The sequence below is a fragment of the Elephas maximus genome, chromosome 17 (genome assembly GCF_024166365.1).
Source record: "Elephas maximus indicus isolate mEleMax1 chromosome 17, mEleMax1 primary haplotype, whole genome shotgun sequence".
In the NCBI taxonomy this organism is placed as follows: domain Eukaryota; kingdom Metazoa; phylum Chordata; class Mammalia; order Proboscidea; family Elephantidae; genus Elephas; species Elephas maximus.
In genome coordinates, this window is record NC_064835.1 from 5891868 (window position 1) to 5908709 (window position 16842).

Below are 16842 nucleotides of genomic sequence, written 5' to 3' on the forward strand. Positions count from 1 at the left end.
AGTGAAGACTTTCACATTCATTAATATTTATTATTGCCTTCAATCCTCACAGCAGCCTCAAATGAGGTGGACAGATTCAGTGATTCCCATTTTACAGATTGGGAAATAGGCCCAACTAGGTGGGATGACTTATGTGATGACCAGAGTAATGGGTGGCCAAGACAAACGTGGGACTGGTTTTTTGACTCTAGGTCCTGCTTTTCTTCCCCTTGTTTGACCCTGGTTTGTAATGGCTGAGAAGTATAGCGAGGGTCTAGTGCACTCTAGCTTCCTGCTGCTCTCCCTCTCGGCTGTTGTCCTCCTCTCCTTGCAACCTGTCACCTTACCTGACCTCATCTCTCTTCCCCTCACTGACCCCATTCTAGCCAGCTGGTTTCCTTCTCCTCTCATCCCTGGAGTGGCCTTTCTCAGATAGCAGCATTGCTTTTTACTCCCTCACCTTCAGTCCTCCACTCAGATGTCACCTCCTCAGAGAGGTCTTCCATGACTACCCTGTATAAAATTAGCAGCCCCTGGCTTTCCCTGAGGAGTCCTTGCGTTGTGCAAACAGTTAAGCACTCGATTACTAACTGAAAGGTTGGCAGTTTGAACCCACCCAGAGGCACCCTGGGAGAAAGGCCTGGCGATCTGCTTCCAAAAGGTCACAACCTTGAAAACCCTATGGTGTGCAGTTCTACTCTGCAGCACATGAGGTTGACATGAGTTGGAACTGACTTGACAGTAACTGTTTTTTTGCATTCCCTATCCTTTATTTATGGAAACCCTGGTGGCGTAGTGGTTAAGTGCTGCAGCTGCTAACCAAAGGGACAGCAGTTTGAATCCGCCAGGCGCTCCTTGGAAACTCTGTCCTGTAGGGTCGCTATGAGTCGAAATCAACTCGACGGCACTGGGTTTGGTATCCTTTATTTTTCTTCTTATTACTTATCACCACCCGGCCTATTTTATACGTCCTTGATTTTTAAAAATCTGACTTCCTCACTAGAATGTATGCTCCATGAGGGCAGGAGTTTCGTCTCTTTTGATCACGTGCTGTAATCCATCTCCTAGCATATATGTAACAGGGATTCAGAGGACATCCCATGTGTGTAGGAAGGAGATGGTGAAGCACCGTCATCCTTGAGCCCAGAAAATTTCTGTGGGGGGTGGATGCTGCTGATACGTCAGTATGCACCTGTCCTATTCAGCTGGCATGGCCCTCATGTCACCCACCCGACCACTGATGCTCTGTAGATGTATTAGTGACTGAATGATGTCACCATAATGCATTTTGGGAATAGCCATGTGGTTTATGCACGCTTGAGTTGCTTTGAATGCAAACCTGACATCATACTGAAGGCAGCAGCGAACAACATACGCACAGTAAACAGGCAGAGACTGTCTTATTGATTAACAGATGAGACCTCTATTATCGATCAAAGCTTGGTGAGAAAATTTATCACTTTTAATTTCAGGGCTGCCAAATATTTCTGTCTCTGAGCCAGCTATTACAGAGACAATTTAAAGGCACAAGCCTCCTCGGGAGGGAGGATTTTGTTCGTCTTTCTCGTCTCTGTGGAACTGCCTGTCTTTGCGGTTTGGCTCACCCTAAAGAGTTGGGGAGAGTCAGAGTCTGTCTGGGTGAGAGTGGGGGGGTATATTGGAGCTCCGTGAATGGGGGCCAGTGGTGGGAGCCAATGTCTGCGTAATGAGGGTTCTAACCCAGTCACTCAGGAGAGGGAACTTTCACGTCCTCAGCTCAGTTTCGTGACTTCAGCAATGTGGGGGTGGTATGGGGAAGGCTTTGAAGGCAACCAGATGTGGTCAGGCTTGAACCAAGCCAGCATCCTTTGCTAGATCTTTTGTGCTGATGTGTTGTTATCTTCATCTGAACTTGTGTGATGATACACATCCTGCCCCTTATTTCCTACCTGCCTCCTCCCTTTCTCTCTGCCTCTCCATCACTGAAGGAAGAAGCTACTCCAGCCCGTACTGGTGGGTGTTTTCTAAGAACCCTCTGCCCTGCATCCCTTTGAAGCCAGCAGTACTATCAGGCCTTGCACTTGATTGCAGGCTGGGGCTTATTGGTCAGCCCACAGGGCGCCCCTCCTCCCAGTCTGTGCTTCCCCTCCTCAGGCCTCCCCCCTCCATCTTCTCCTTTAGGGAGCTGTGAGAACTGATAGAACCAAAAAGAATACAATTAAAATCAGATCCCTCACAGTTCTGCAGAGAAGCATTGATGACTAATGATTTGGGGCTGGTGGCAGGGATGGGTTCGAATTGTGAGGGAGCTCTGGCTTCATCCAGCCCCCGTTTTAACCGCTCTGGCCAGCTCTGCTCTTTGCGATACTGTTGGTGTTTCCAGTGTGAGTTGATGAAAATGGTCCTGGCTGCCCCTCTGTGAACACATGTTGTGACTGCTTTGCCACCGCCCATTGATGGAAGGTTTTCTTGGTCCCATCTTAGAAATTCAACAAGCCACTACCAGGTGCTTGGCCCGAGGGTGCCCTGCAGCTTGAAGAGATGCCAGGAAGTCATCTTGGTCACCTCCCTGCCTCCAGGTTGAACTCAACTGAAGTCATCTGAAGGCAAATGGCGATATTTATTTTTAGAGCTCTTCAGGAAAAGAGATATCACATCTTTCCTGGGACATTTTCTCACTTATTTGTTCAGTCAGTCTACAGGTATTTACTGAGCACCTACTAGAGAGCATATTCTGCTTGCCATTTCCAGTTTTGGAGTCAGTGAGCCAGACAAGATCCATGCCCTTAGGGGACCTCACACCGTAGAGCTAGTTCAGGGTCCTAATACTCTTCACTGGGCAAGAACTGTTTATTGGTGTTTAAGTCTGTTCTGGTACAGCTTTTCCTTTGAGTTCTATTCCCTGTTGGCATAGTGGTTAAGAGTTACAGCTGCCAACTGAAAGGTCGGCAGTTCGAATCCACCAGGCGCCCCTTGGAAACCCTGTGGGGCAGTTCTACTCTATCCTATAGGATTGCTATGAGTCGGAATCAGCTTGACGGCAGCTGCGTTTTTTATTTGCTAGTACTCCAAGGCATAATTTTCAAACTTTTTAAAAAGCAGTGAAATTATTTTTTCTAATCAAATTTTATACAAATCCCTGATGTGTAAAATGGGTAAATTGGATTCTCTTCAATTGGAGGGGGGAAACCCAGACTCCCACCTTCTTACACATGAAACATCTTTGCAGATGGAACCCTAGGGAGGCTGAAGGATAGAGTGATTAAAGAGCAGAGGCTCTGAAGTCAGGTTGTCTGGGCTTGAATCCACCTCTATTATTACCTGCTGTGTGACTTTGGGCAGGATACTTAACCTGTCTGAGCTTTAGTTTTCTCTTCTACTAAATGAGGATGCTAAATTTTTTTTTTAATAATATATACTTCAAAAGGTTGTTGTTAGAATTAAATGAGATAATATACAGCAAACACTTAGGATAGTGCCCGGTACACAGTAAAGCTTCAGGAATTCTGAGGTGGTTTAAAAACAGCACTAGGGGCTACGTATATGTGTAAGAAGTAGTTCTGGCTCTTAAGAAGCTCTAAGGCAAGACCAAAACACTGGCACACTTAGAGGAGTGGTATGTCATGTCGAAGGAACCAAGTGCAGTAGCAGATTGGAGAGGGCAGAGCAGTAGGGGCTGGAGTACTTGGTGCAGGCATACCCTGGTCTTGAAAATGGGACGGGATTAGGACAGACAGAGGAATGGGAGCTGGGCATTGTTTAAGCACAGAGACTTGGGGAAAGTTGAGCAGGGCCCATAGAGGGCTGGTGAGTACTCCTACCTGTGGACTTGGATGGCTAAGTGGGTCAGCTTATGGAAGACCTTGAAGCCAAGTAGAGGCATTTAGAATTGGTATAAATAGTGAGCCATTGGATTGTCTTGAGTAAGGAAGTTTGAAGAAACAAGAGACCTTCACTGAACCTGCCTCTGTTGGGATGATCAGAGGGTGCTGGCAGGTGGAAACCATCCTTGAATCTTAGAGTGTTTCAGGCATGGCACAATGAGGGCCTGGGTCATGGTGATGAATATCAAAATGCATGGGAAGAGATACATCTGGAAGACATCTTGAAGGACAAGTGCCAAGGCTTGTGGCAGTTGACTCCCAGATGGGCTAACACATGAGAGCCTTGAACATTTTTAGCAAGTGGTCAAAAGTCCTGTTTCATCCTTGACATTGTGACATTGTTGCTTTGAGCCTTGTAAATAGTGGTTCTATTAAGTTTATTACATTGAATTGCAGTGAATTTACTGTGTTTATTCCACAAATAGGTACAGGAATAGTTTCCCACGGTGTGGCAGGTGGGGGGAAGCAGCTGTGCACAAGATGAAAGGTCCCTCCTTCAGGGAGCTGACGGTATGGTAGGAGATAGGGACAGGTCCCCAGGCCTTTGTAATGAACAGTGTGGTGAGTGCTTTGATCTGGGACACACAGTGTGCTATGGGTGCACAAAGAAGGATTAACTAACCCAGGCATGGGGGGCAGGAGGCCTTGAGGAAGAGGAATCAAAGCTGATGCCTAAGTGATGAGTAGGAGCAGCTACACTGTGCAAATAAGGCATTGAAGGTTCAATGGTAGGATTCTCACCTTCCTTTTGCTGGGTTTGTGGGAGACCCAGTTTTAGTTCCCAGCCAATGCACCTCCTGAGCAGCCACCACCTGTCTGTTAGTGGAGGCTTGTGGGTTGCTATGATGCTGAACAGGCTTCATTGGAACTTCCAGACTAAGACAGACTAGGGAGGAAGTCCTGGTGATGTGCTCCTGAGAAATCAGCCAGTGAAAGCTCTGTGGCTCACAGTGGTCTGAGCCGCAGCCGGTCACGGAGAGGACACAGCATCCCCATTGTGTGTGAGATGACCATTGTGTGTGAGGTGACCGTGCGTCAGGGCTGACTTGGGGGCAGCTAACAGCAATACCTCTGTGGGGGCCAGGGAAGAGAGGAACGAATGTGAGGGGCAGAGGGCCACGTGCGCAGAGGCCTGGCCACAGGGAAGCCCAGGGCTCCTCTAGGTAACCACAGTAGTTCGCGATGGCTGACGACTGGGGAGCTGGAGTGAGGAGTGAGAGATGCAGTGGGAAAGATGAGCAGAGGCACCTCAAGAAGTGCTTTGTCAGCCATGGCAAGGAGCTTGGGCTTTATCCTAAAGGCCTGGGGAGTCCTTCAGGGATTTTAAAAGGTCAGACACAGGAGGTGGTGGGGTAGACAGTGAGTTTGGTTTTGGATGTACCGAGTTAGAGGTCCCTGTGGGCATCCCCACAGAGGAGTCCTTGGGTGTGGTGTAAATGGTTAAGCATTTGGCTACCAACCGAAAGTTTGGTGGTTTGAATCTATTCAGAGACACCTCAGAAGAAAGCCCTGGCAACCTACTTCCGAAAGGCCACAGCCACTGAAAACCCTGTAGAGCACAGTTCTCCTCTGAAACACATGGGGTCACCATGAGGTGGAGTCAACTCAGCAGCAACTTTTTTTTTTTCATGTGGACATCCAAGTAGAGATGCCCTTATGTCAGCATTTCCTACTTTTCCCATAAAATATAATTTAGGCAACAGGGCACATTTCCTCTAATTTGTATCATTTACTCCTTTCTGTCCCTCACCTAGAGCTAAAACAATACAAAAAAAAAAAAAAAAAAAGCCCGTTGCAGTCGAGCAGATTCCAACTATAGCAACCCTGTAGGACAGAGCAGAACTGCCCACATAGGATTTCCAAGGCTGTAATCTTTACAGAAGCAGACTACCACATCTCTCTCTTGCAGAGCAGCTGGTGGGTTCGAACTGCCCACCTTTTGGTTAGCAACTGAGCACTTAACGACTGTGCCACCGGGGCTCCTCTTACCTGGAGCTAGCCCTTCAGAATGTCCCTTCTTCTTATGACATCTCATTCAGACTCCATCTCTGTTTATATTGGTTGTCCCAATTGTGTTTCTTTTTCTCTCTGGGCAACGGGCATTTGGAGCTCAATTGGGTGGGTGGTCATGTCTTGGAGGAAGGACTGAACTGGCTGCTGGGCCATGGGTTATCCTGACTCGGGATCTTTATAGGTGTCCAGCCCCTCCCCCAGTGCTCACCTGCCTGATCTTGGCCCAGGAACTCCTCCTCCCAATGGACTATCACTCTTCTAGTAACTGCCCCCCTTTCTTTCAGCGGGTGCCAAAGCCTTTGTCTGTGATCAATGCGGTGCCCAGTTTTCAAAGGAGGATGCGCTGGAGACACACAGGCAGACTCATACCGGTGAGTTGACTTTGATTTCCATTCTCCAGATTTTCCACAGTGTGACAGTGGATGGATAGGAAATATCTCGATGTCGCCCTCCTTTTAGCAAAGGTGATGTCCAGTAATCTCCTGAGGGAGCTGTAAGTGGAAGAGGTTCTGCCATGTTCAGTTCTTCTGGCCTGTGGTGCTGGCTGAGCAGGAATTTAAAAGTGTGACCATTGCCCCGTAAGAAAGACTGTCCTGGATTAGTCCAAGGTCCGTGTCTCTAAGAGGCCAATGAGATTTTATCTTCATGAAGGCTTCTGGCATGCTCTTATTGAGATCTTTGGAAGTCCATATTACTAAGCACCCCTTGCCTTGATGCATGGCCAGGAATCCTCTCCCACCCTCTGAAATCCTCATGTGGCCACACTGGGCTGACCCTCCTCTGAGAGAGTTTAGTCATCGTCTAAAAGAAATCCATCTGTACACAAGGATGCATTTGAGCAGCATTAACGAACAATGACATAGCTTTATTTGATTCCAAAGTATTGATTGCACAGTGTCAGTGGGGCCCTGTCATCATCGTAATCAAGAGTCACTGTCATCACAGACGGTCACATCACAGAGTGCGTACTACATGCCAGGCGCTGCTCTCAGTGCTTTCCCTGATCTCATTTGAATCTTTCAGTAGCCCTGTAAAGCACAAGGTTACGCCTGTGTTATAGATGAGGAAACTGAGACTCAAAGAGAGGACAGTGGCTTGCCCAAGTACACTTATGGAGGCAAAAGTTGTAGAGCCTTGTTGTTAGGAGCTTAGATATCCTGGCGTAATCCTGGCTCTGCCACTTACTGTTTACTACTTAAACTCTTTGAATTTAGGTTTCCTTATCTGATAGTAAGTGGAGTAGTAATAGTACCTACCTCATAAGGGTACTCATGAGGATTAATTAGATATTTTATTTGAAGTGTTTTGCAGAGTGTTTGACTGATAGTACATACTCAATAAATAGTAGTGGACTTATTTAATTTAATAAATATTTATTGAGTGCCCGCAATGTGCCAGGCACTGTTTGAGCATATAAGATATAATAGCATCTATGATGTGAGGCGTTCATGTTTCAGTGGTAGAATTCTCACTTTCCGTGTAAGAGATGTAGACTTGATTCCTGGCCAGTGTACCTCGTGCACAGCCACCACACATCTGCCACTGTAGGCTTGAATGTTACGGTGATGCTGAACAGGTTTAGGGGAGCTTCCAGTCTAAGACAGACTACGCAAGACGGGGTTCGCAATCTGCTTTCGAAAATCAAACAGTGAAGACCCTATGGATCACAATGGTTCGATCTGCAGCCAATCGTGAGGATGGAGCAGGACCAGGCAGTGTTTTGTTCCATTGTGCATGGGGTGGCCAGGAGTTGGAGGCCAACTCCACGGCACCTGACAACAACAACAACAATGTGCAAGACAGACTACATGCCAAGCCCCCATGGAGCATAGACTCTAATAGGAGGCAGAATAGGCAAAAAAATGTATAATATAATGTCAGGTTATAATAGGAGCTAGTAAGACAAAACAAAGCAGGATAAGGGATAGAGAATGATAGGGAGAAAAGTCATCTTTTGGATAAGACGGTCTGGGAAGGTGATATCTGAGCAGTGGCCTGCAGGGAGGGAGGGAAGCACTCCAGGATCTCCTGGAAGAGTGTCTGAGTAGAGGTGGTAAGCACTTGCCCCTCCCTGAGGCTGGATTGAGCTTGATGAGTTGAGGAACCTCATGGAGAACATTGTGGCCAGAGAACAGGGAGTGATGTGCAGAGAGTGGTGGGAGATGAAGTCAGAAATCAGGTGGGGCTGTCACCCAGAGTAACAAATTTGGATTTTATTCTGCATGTGCTAAAAGTCCACTGGAAGGGGAGAAATTTTTTGCAAATCATATATTTGATAAGGGACTTATAGCTAGCATGTATAAAGAACTCTTACAATTCAATAATAAAAAGCAACTGACCCAATTAAAAACTGGGCAAAGAATCTGAATAGACCTTTCTCCAAACAGATACAAATGGCCAGTGAGCACATGAAAAGATGCTGTCTTAGTTATCTAGTGCTGCTGTAACAGAAACACCACAAGTAGATGGCTTTAATAAACAGAAGTCTATTCTTTCTTTCACAGCCTAGTAGGCTAGAAGTGATATTCAGGGTGCCAGCTCCAGGGGAAGCTTTCTCTCTCTGTTGGCTCTGGAGGAAGGCCCTTGTCATCAATCTTCCCCTGGTCCGGGAGCTTCTTATCACAGGAACCCTGGGTCCAAAGGACACGCTCTGCTCCCAGTATTGCTTTCTTGGTGGTATGAGTTCCCCCTGTCTCTCTGCTTGCTTCTTCTCTCTTTCGTATCTCAAAAGAGATTGACTCAAGGTATAATCTAATCTTATAGATTAAGCCCTACCTCATTAACATAACTACCTCTAATCCTGCCTCATTAACATCATAGAGGGAGGATTTACAATACATAGGAAAATCACACCAGATGACAAAATGGTGGACAATCACACAACACAGGGAATCATGGCCTAACCAATTGACACGCATTTTGGGGGTCACAATTCAATCCATGACAGATGCTCAGCATCATTAGCCACCAGGAAATGCAAATCAAAACCACAGTGAGATACCACTTCACGCCCACTAGAATGGCTAGAATCAAAAATATAGTAACAAGTGCTATCGAGGATGTGGAGAAATTGGAACCCTCTTACACTGCTTTGGGAATGTAAATTGGTGCAGCTGCTGTGGAAAATGGTCTGCCAGTTCCTCAAAAGGTTATGTATGGAATTACCATATGACCCAGCAATTCCACTCCTAGGTATATACTCAGGAGAAATAAAAGCATATTGCACAAAAACTTATACACTATTGTTCATAGCAGCATTATTCATAATAGCCCAGAAGTGGAAACAACCCAAATTTTCATCAACTGATGAATGGATAAACAAAATGTTATATATTCATATAATGGAATATTCCTCAGCAATACAAAGGAATGAAGTGCTGATACGTGCTGCAACATAGATGAACCTTGAAAACATGCTAAGTGAAAGAAACCAGTCACAGAAGGCACTTATGTGGTTCTGTTCATATGAAACGTCAAGTATAGGCAAGTCTGTAGAGACAGAAAATAGATAAGTGGTTGCCTAGGGCTGAGGAAGGGGAGATTTGGGGAGAAATGGGGAGTGACTGCTAATGGGTATGGGGTTTATTTTGGGGGTGATGAAAATGTTCTAAAATCTATGGGGTGATGGTTGTGTAACTCTAAATATGCTAAAAATTATTGAATTGTAGACTTCAAATGAGTGCATTATATGGTATATAAATTATATCTCAATAACCTATTGTGTGTGTGTGTGTGTGTGTATGTGGGTATACACACATACATTGTATATACAGAAGTAAAAATAAGAGTCCATTAGAGGGTTTTGAGTGGGAGACAGACACAGCTTGGTTTATATTTTGAGATCACTCTGGCTGTCGTGTGGAGAACTGACCATGGGAAGTGTTTCTGTGATCAATTGCTATGTAACAAACCACTCTAAAACTTTGTAGTTCAAAACAACAACCTGTTATTATCTCTGACCATTCTGTGGATTGACTAGGTTCAGCTGGGCAGTTCTCGCTTGGGGTCTCGCATGTGGTTGCAGTCAGGTAGTAGCTGAGGCTATCATCATTCGAAGATTCCATTGGACTGGCTGTCCAGGATGGTTCTTCACTCAGATACCTGACTCTCAGTGCTCCTCCACACCACCTGTTTTTTCAGCAGAGTAGCTTTGGCTTCTTACGTGACCACTTAGGGCTCCCAGAGTCAGGAGGCAAAGAATGCCAGCCCTCTTAAAAGCTAGACTGGAAGCCCACATCATCACTTCCACCATATTTTACTGCTCAAAGCAGCCACAGGCCCACCCAGATTTAAGGGGGCAGAAGACTAGATTCCTCCTCTCAGTGGAGGAGTGACAAACACCTATACGGAAAGAAGGAATTGATGGCAGCCATTTTTGGAGAAAACTACCACAGGGGACTGGAGTAGAAAAAGGAAGACCAGTCATCTGCTACTGTTGTTATTATCATTATTGTCAAGTCCTCCTTCCAACTCACAACATCTGGCATCGTAGACTTTTGGCTGGTGCTGCCCTACTCTGTGAGGGTGGGAGGAGGGCTTTATAGGTGAGCTTTCATTTTGGCCAGAGACTCCCTGGCTTGGTGATAGCGAAGGTTACTTGGCTAGGGTTTTACCCAGGGTTCCAGAGCTGGTTATCTTGAGAACTAGGGTAGGATGCAGGTTTTTGAGTTTCCTAGCGCTTGGTCACATGTAACTGAGAATCCTACTCTGGGAATTGTATCCTGAGGGTTGAGGAGACTGAACTGTGGGCTAGCTTTCCCAAGCTGCTTAATTATGTCCGTGCAGATTAAATTTGCAGCAGCAGGGAGCAGGCTGTCCTCTGAGCCCGAGACAAGGGAAGAAGCCCAGTACCTGAGGGGTGAGCAGCTGGGGAGGTACCCACAGAACACAGACACTTACTGAACACCTCCTGTGAGCCTGGCACATGCTGGGGATACAGCAGTGATCTACGTCGACGTGGTCCTGCTCTTGAAGGGTGGTGGTTTGCATCCTATGTCTTTCACCAGAGACCTGTAGATGGGGCTTCCCTGATGTGGGAAGGAGGCTACTCCAGAGAGAGGTCAGTTGCCTCGTGCTCCCTGCTTCTGTTGAGGTGAAATGTGGCTAATACTCACATGTGGTTTACTCAGTAAAGACTGAATACTCTGAGCTCAAGGGTGAAGAATAGAGAAAATAAAGTCAAATATGAGAAGAGGTACCAAGGTGGGTGCTTTAAGAAGGACTGTCTTACCAATCTGGGTGTGAGCTATGGGCAAGTTTGCAAGCAGTGAAGAACACTGGGCAGCACATGCCTGTTGACTTCCTGGTATGGGTCAGGCATTGTGCTGGGTGCTGAGGGTGGGCGCAGCAGCAATCCTGTCCTCTGGGTAGGGTTGGCAAGCAGGTGGCATGGGGTACACCACTGCCTCTTCCTGACACATGGTAGAGCTCGCTAAAACCAGACCCAGGTGAGCCCTCCCCTTTGATTCCGACTCATGGCGACCCAGTGCGTGTCCGAGTAGAAATGTGCTCCATAGGGTTTCAGTCACTGATTTTTTGGAAGTAGGTAACTAGGTCTTTCTTCTGAGGTGCTTGGTAGACTCAAACCTCCAACCTTTCAGTTAGCACCCATTAACTGTTTGCCACACCCAGGCGCTCCAGATTCCTTTAGTCATCAATGAAGGAGCACAATTTGACATCTATTTGCCATCTCTGTTCTAAGAAAGGGGACCTATGAGGAAGGGAGAGTCCTAATTATAAGGAAGGCTGAAAATAACACTCAAGTTATTGGAGTGGGAAAAGCCAAATGGGGTGTCAGCCATCACTGGGGAGACAACAGAAGAGCTCTGAGAAAGAAAAAGGAATGGAGACCCTGGGGAGAGAAAAATAATGGTAATACCACTTTATATGTTTGATACCTTAGTCTATAAAAGACTTTATTGTACCCATTTAACAGATGAGGAAACTGAGGCCTAGAAGCTACCCACTAGGAAGTGTAAAGCTGGAACTTGACCCAACTCCAACTTCAGTGCTCTCTTCACTACTCCTGGCTACTTGCACATTGACTTACTGATGTCCATGAGGAACATGGACTGACTGATTCAGAGAGAGCCTATTCAGAAATCATTTGGCTTAGCCTAGGCAGGGCTCTTCTGGATCCTTGTGACCCATGTAACTAAGAGGCTCTAACAACACGATGTCTGTGTCCTCTTCTTGGAAACAATTTCCCCAAATCAAATCAGGCCTGGGAGTCCCAAGGCCGAGGCCACCATGTGCGCAGGTAACAGAGCTAACATGTAGCATGGCATGGGATGGGTGATTATGGAGTCTGCCTGGTATTCCTGAAGCTGAGAAACAAATGTAGCAGAAAGTATTTGCAGTTCCAGTTTAGCCACGCAAACAGCACCTGCCCATCTCGTCCTTTGACCTCACTTGTCACTTCTGGATTCCTAGTCCTGGGGTGTGTGACACCCTCCCTACCCTCTCCTCCCAAGGTCGTGGTAGGCTCCAGCTGGTGCTCCGGAAGGACACCCTTCTGGTTGGGCTGGGCTCAGGCTTGGTTATCACACTTCAGTTTTCTGTTTTGGTACAGTGAAGACTTGGAGGAGATAAACACAGATCATTTTACACCTTTTATATTATGACAAATACATATTGCAAAACATTTTTGCTTCCCAAATGTTTGGGTTGCAGAGCAGAGAGGAATTAACAGCTCTGCAGCTCCCTGAGATGCTGCACTTCATTTACACATCAGAATTTTTTTTACACTGTTAAGGAAAATAAAAGCAAGAAAATGTACATGCCCGCGTGCCCATGTTCACATGCACGCCCTGTGCACCACTTGGGTTCTATATCTGGAATGTCTTAAGTTAGTAACTAGTTTTTTAAGTCCAGATAAACTGATAAATACCATTAATGGCCTAATTTATACTCTGGGTTTGAAATTTGACACACAGACACTCTCTTGGCTCAGGGAACATAACTGGTTTGGTGCCAGAGGTTTTAATGACCGATCAGTAATATAAATTGCTGCATCACTGAACAGAAATAGCTTCTCCATGTCATTTGATCTGGAAACTTCTCCGGCCAGGCAGCAGTTAATAAATTTAAAAATAATTACCCTCTTTATTCAAAGTCAAACTAATTAGGAGTGGGTTTTACAAATCATAATGTTGTTCAAGCCACTGTACGTCCCCATCTGGGATTTGAACAGGCCTGGAACAGCAGATGGGATTGGGTGCCATTAATTAGAGGGCAGGGGAGATACACTGGCTGCAGAGATGAAGGTGGGGGTGGGGGTTGACACAGTCTTCAGCATGCCCTGGGGTGGAGGGGTGAGGTCTCAATGAGATCTTGGGGGTGACATGTAAGGATCCTCAACTCTCTTCATCCATCTTCAGAGGTCTCAGAGCAGCATCCATCTGCGGTCTGAACATGGGGGAGGTAGGGCTAGGGATGGTCTGTGTGGGCCAGGCCAGAAAGACAGGCAGAGGAGGATGTGACAAAGGGTTCTTTGGGGGAAAATGGACCTGCCCAAAGGCAGGCTAGTAGATGGGGTGATCTCTAGAGGGCTTTACTCACTAGGTGAGTGTGGGCACTAACAGGGTGGATCATGTTTGGCTTGCAGGAAGCAGGGAAGAGGGACTCCATGAAGCCTGAAGTCAGAATGTTAAGTGGCCAAGGGCTTGGGATCAGGTGTCAGACTGTCTGGATTCAAATCCCAGCACCATCACTTAAAAGCTGTGACCTTGGGCAGGTTGCTTAGCTTCTCTTAACCTCTGTTTCTTCCTTTGTAAAATGAGACCAGCAATGGTGTCTGGTGTATGAGGGGTGCTGTGAGGACTGAACTTGAGAACCCTTGTGCAGCATCCAGCAGAAGCCTTGCATGTGGTAAGCACTCAGTAAACGGCGGTGACGGTAACTCTAATGGCATCACCATGATCCTCCTCAGGGATCTGAGAGGACCCATTCCCAACCAGGTAGGTGAGAGAGGGACAGGGTGATGGCGGAGGGAGTAGGAACAGTGTGCAGCTGCTTTGCCAAGGCAAAGGCGGGGTCTTCCAGGATGCCTGCCTTTGTCTTCTGGCCAAGGGGATATTTCCAGTGTGCTCTCTGAGCTAACAGCCACCAGTGCCCTCAGGACGCAGTTGAGAGAAGTTGGGAGGGCAGAATGAGGTTTCTACATTAGTTTTACTAATGACTTTGAATGACTTACACAGAACAGGTTTGGTGGATCTTATTTAAGGCCCTCAGCCTGCAATACCCAAAGCTTCCCAGGGGATCCACCCCCTGCCAATATCCAGACAGGTGACATGTAAGCCTAGGCTGGACAGGCTGAAGAACTGGGATGAGGACTAGGCAGACCCGCCAGCTTCCAGGGGCACCAGGCATTGTCCTGACTGGTGGCCTCAGTGACTGGTGTCCTCCAAGGCTTAGGAGTCTTGTGCTTCCTGTAGGGGTCTTGGCCGCTGTATGCTCCCTCAGGAACCCAGGGTTTCTGGATCTCCTGTCTTCTTCAAGTAGGATTTCCCGCCTCATCCCAGCTTTTGGCCTCATAGTGCCCCAGCAAGGGAAAGAGGGGAGGTGGGTAAGAGATGGCTAAGTTTTTAGGTTTAGGAATTCTGGGGCTGGAAGCTTAAAGAAAGTCAGTTCATTTTTCATTCACTTAATCCCTGAAGTTTTAAGTACTTGCTGTGTGTCAGGTTCTTTGTGGACCCAATCTATAATGGTGACCAAAACTTGGTGCCCACCTTTGTAAAGGTGTCATAGAAGAAGTGACAAGTAGCTTGAACTTGCCTTGGGTACAGAGAACACAATAGCTGTACTCTATGGGATACTTTAAGGAGTCTCTGGGTGGCGCAAACTGTTAAGCTCTCCATTACTAGCCAAAAGGTTGGTGGTTCACCTCTACACAGAGGCGCCTCAGAAGACAGGCTTGGCGATCTGCTTATGTAAATATCATTGAAAACCCTGTGGAGGAGACATCTAAGTCAACTGGCATAATAAAATCTATTAAGAAAACATTCTTCATCCCACTTTGGAGAGTGGCGTCTGGGGTCTTAAACGCTAGCAAGCAGCCATTTAAGATGCATCAGTTGGTCTCAGCCCACTGGGAGCAAGGAAGTATGAAGAACACCAAAGACACAAGGTAATTATGAGCCCAAGAGACAGAAAGGACCACATAAACCAGAGACTACATCAGCATGAGACCAGAAGACCTAGATTGTGCCCGGCCACAACTGATGACTGCCCTGACAGGGAACACAACAGAGAACCCCTGAGGGAGCAGGAGAGCAGTGGGATGCAGACCCCAAATTCCTATAAAAAGACCAGACTTAATGGTCAGACTGAGACTAGAAGGACCCCGGAGGTCATGGTCCCCCGACCTGTTAGCCCAAAACAGGAACCATTCCCAAAGCCAACTGTTTAGACAGGGATTGGACTGGACTATGGGATGGAAAATGATACTGGTGAAGAACGAGCCTCTTGGATCAAGTAGACACATGAGACTGTGTTTCCATCTCCTGTCTGGAGGGGAGACGAGAGGGCAGCGGGGGCCGAAGCTGGCTGAACGGACATGAGAAGAGACAGTAGAGGGAAGGAGTGTGCTGTCTCATTAGGGGGAGAGCAATTAGGAGTCTATAGCAAGGCGTATGTAAATTTTTGTATGAGAGACTGACATGATTTGTAAACTTTCACTTAAAGCACAATAAAAATTAATAAACAAAAACCCTGTGGAGCATTTCTACTCTGCACACATGGATTCTCCATGAGTTGCAATCCACTCAAAAGCAACACTGGATACTTTACAGTTGTAATTTTATTAAATCATTCCTACAGTCCTAAAATGCAGGTAGTATTTTCCCCTGTTCTTTGCTGGAGAAAACTGAGACCCAGAAAGGTTAAGAAGGCCTGTCCAGGGTGGAGCTAGAATGTGAGCCCAGAGCTCTTCCACCCAGGAGCCCTTGCTTTGGTACTGTCTTCTGTCCCCAAGGGGGGCCTGGGCGTCAAAGCTGATGTTTAGACCAGAGGATCAATTCTGCCTATTCCACACAGACTAGGAAACTATGGATCAAAAGCCCCTATTTGAAAAAAGGGGTCAGTTAAGAACAAACAATCCAAACTAAAATTAGAACCCATGGGTTCTTTCTTCCAGCCCACAGTTATCTCTGCTCTGACTACAAAATAAGGACTTTCTTTTAGTGGCCTAGAAAAAGTTGCTTAGTTTCTACATTCCTGTGTCATAAGAGAAGCCACTGAACCAGATGCAAATGTTGAGATGCTGGTTCTTGTCCACTCTTGAGTTGGCTGCAAGTGGGTCCTGTGGTCCTGAAACAGCCGGCACACCTGGCAGCCAGTGGCAGTCTTGCTCCTGTCTCTCCTCGCCCCAGGGTTCTCTCCCTTTTCATGGTGAAGGAGACCAGGAGGCACCTTGCCGTGGCACTGAAGGAAAAAATGAGGAAACCTCACACACACACACACACACACACACACATACACACATATACATATACACATACATTAGGTGTGTGTGTACATACACCTGCACATATATACACGTATACATATACATGCATGCATGTATCTGTTTAACATACCCACATACATGCGTACACACACACACAGGCAGGCGTAACATACACACTCGCAGCTGTGTGATCACCCTCTTTGAAGGTGCAGACCGATATCCCAATCTTGGTCGTGGCTGCCTGCTCACAGTGCCCTCCTCGCCCTGATACGCTGTGGTGCTCAGAATAAACCTCAGGGACAGTCTCTGGCTCTGAACTCCAGGGTAGAAAATGGAGTCCTTGTTTGGAGGACTTTCTGTGGTGGGCTGACTGTGGGAGGGGTGGGAAGAGTAGCGGACGAGGCAGAGGATTTAGAAGGCTGAGAGCAATATTCCTTCCCTCAGGGTGGTTGTGGCCTCGTCACTCTCCTCTTGGGCCCTGCCGCTCCCCCGGCCCAGCCCAGCTGAAGGGGCTGCGCTGGCACCCAGGAGCCAGGTCAG

General features: G+C 47.0%; 1 protein-coding gene across 4 annotated transcripts in view; it reads left to right on the top strand.

Annotated features, from left to right (window-relative positions):
* The window catches only part of LOC126060831 (zinc finger and BTB domain-containing protein 16-like), a 130503-nt gene that overhangs the window by 50425 nt on the left and 63236 nt on the right, over positions 1–16842 (top strand). For 3 of the 4 annotated variants that reach the window (XM_049857178.1, XM_049857176.1, XM_049857177.1), the window contains one exon: positions 6140–6226. The exons of the other annotated variant lie outside the window; for it this stretch is intronic. In XM_049857178.1, the coding sequence (XP_049713135.1) occupies positions 6140–6226 (87 nt within the window). The remainder of the gene's footprint in view (positions 1–6139; positions 6227–16842) is intronic. 4 annotated transcript variants of the gene reach the window in all.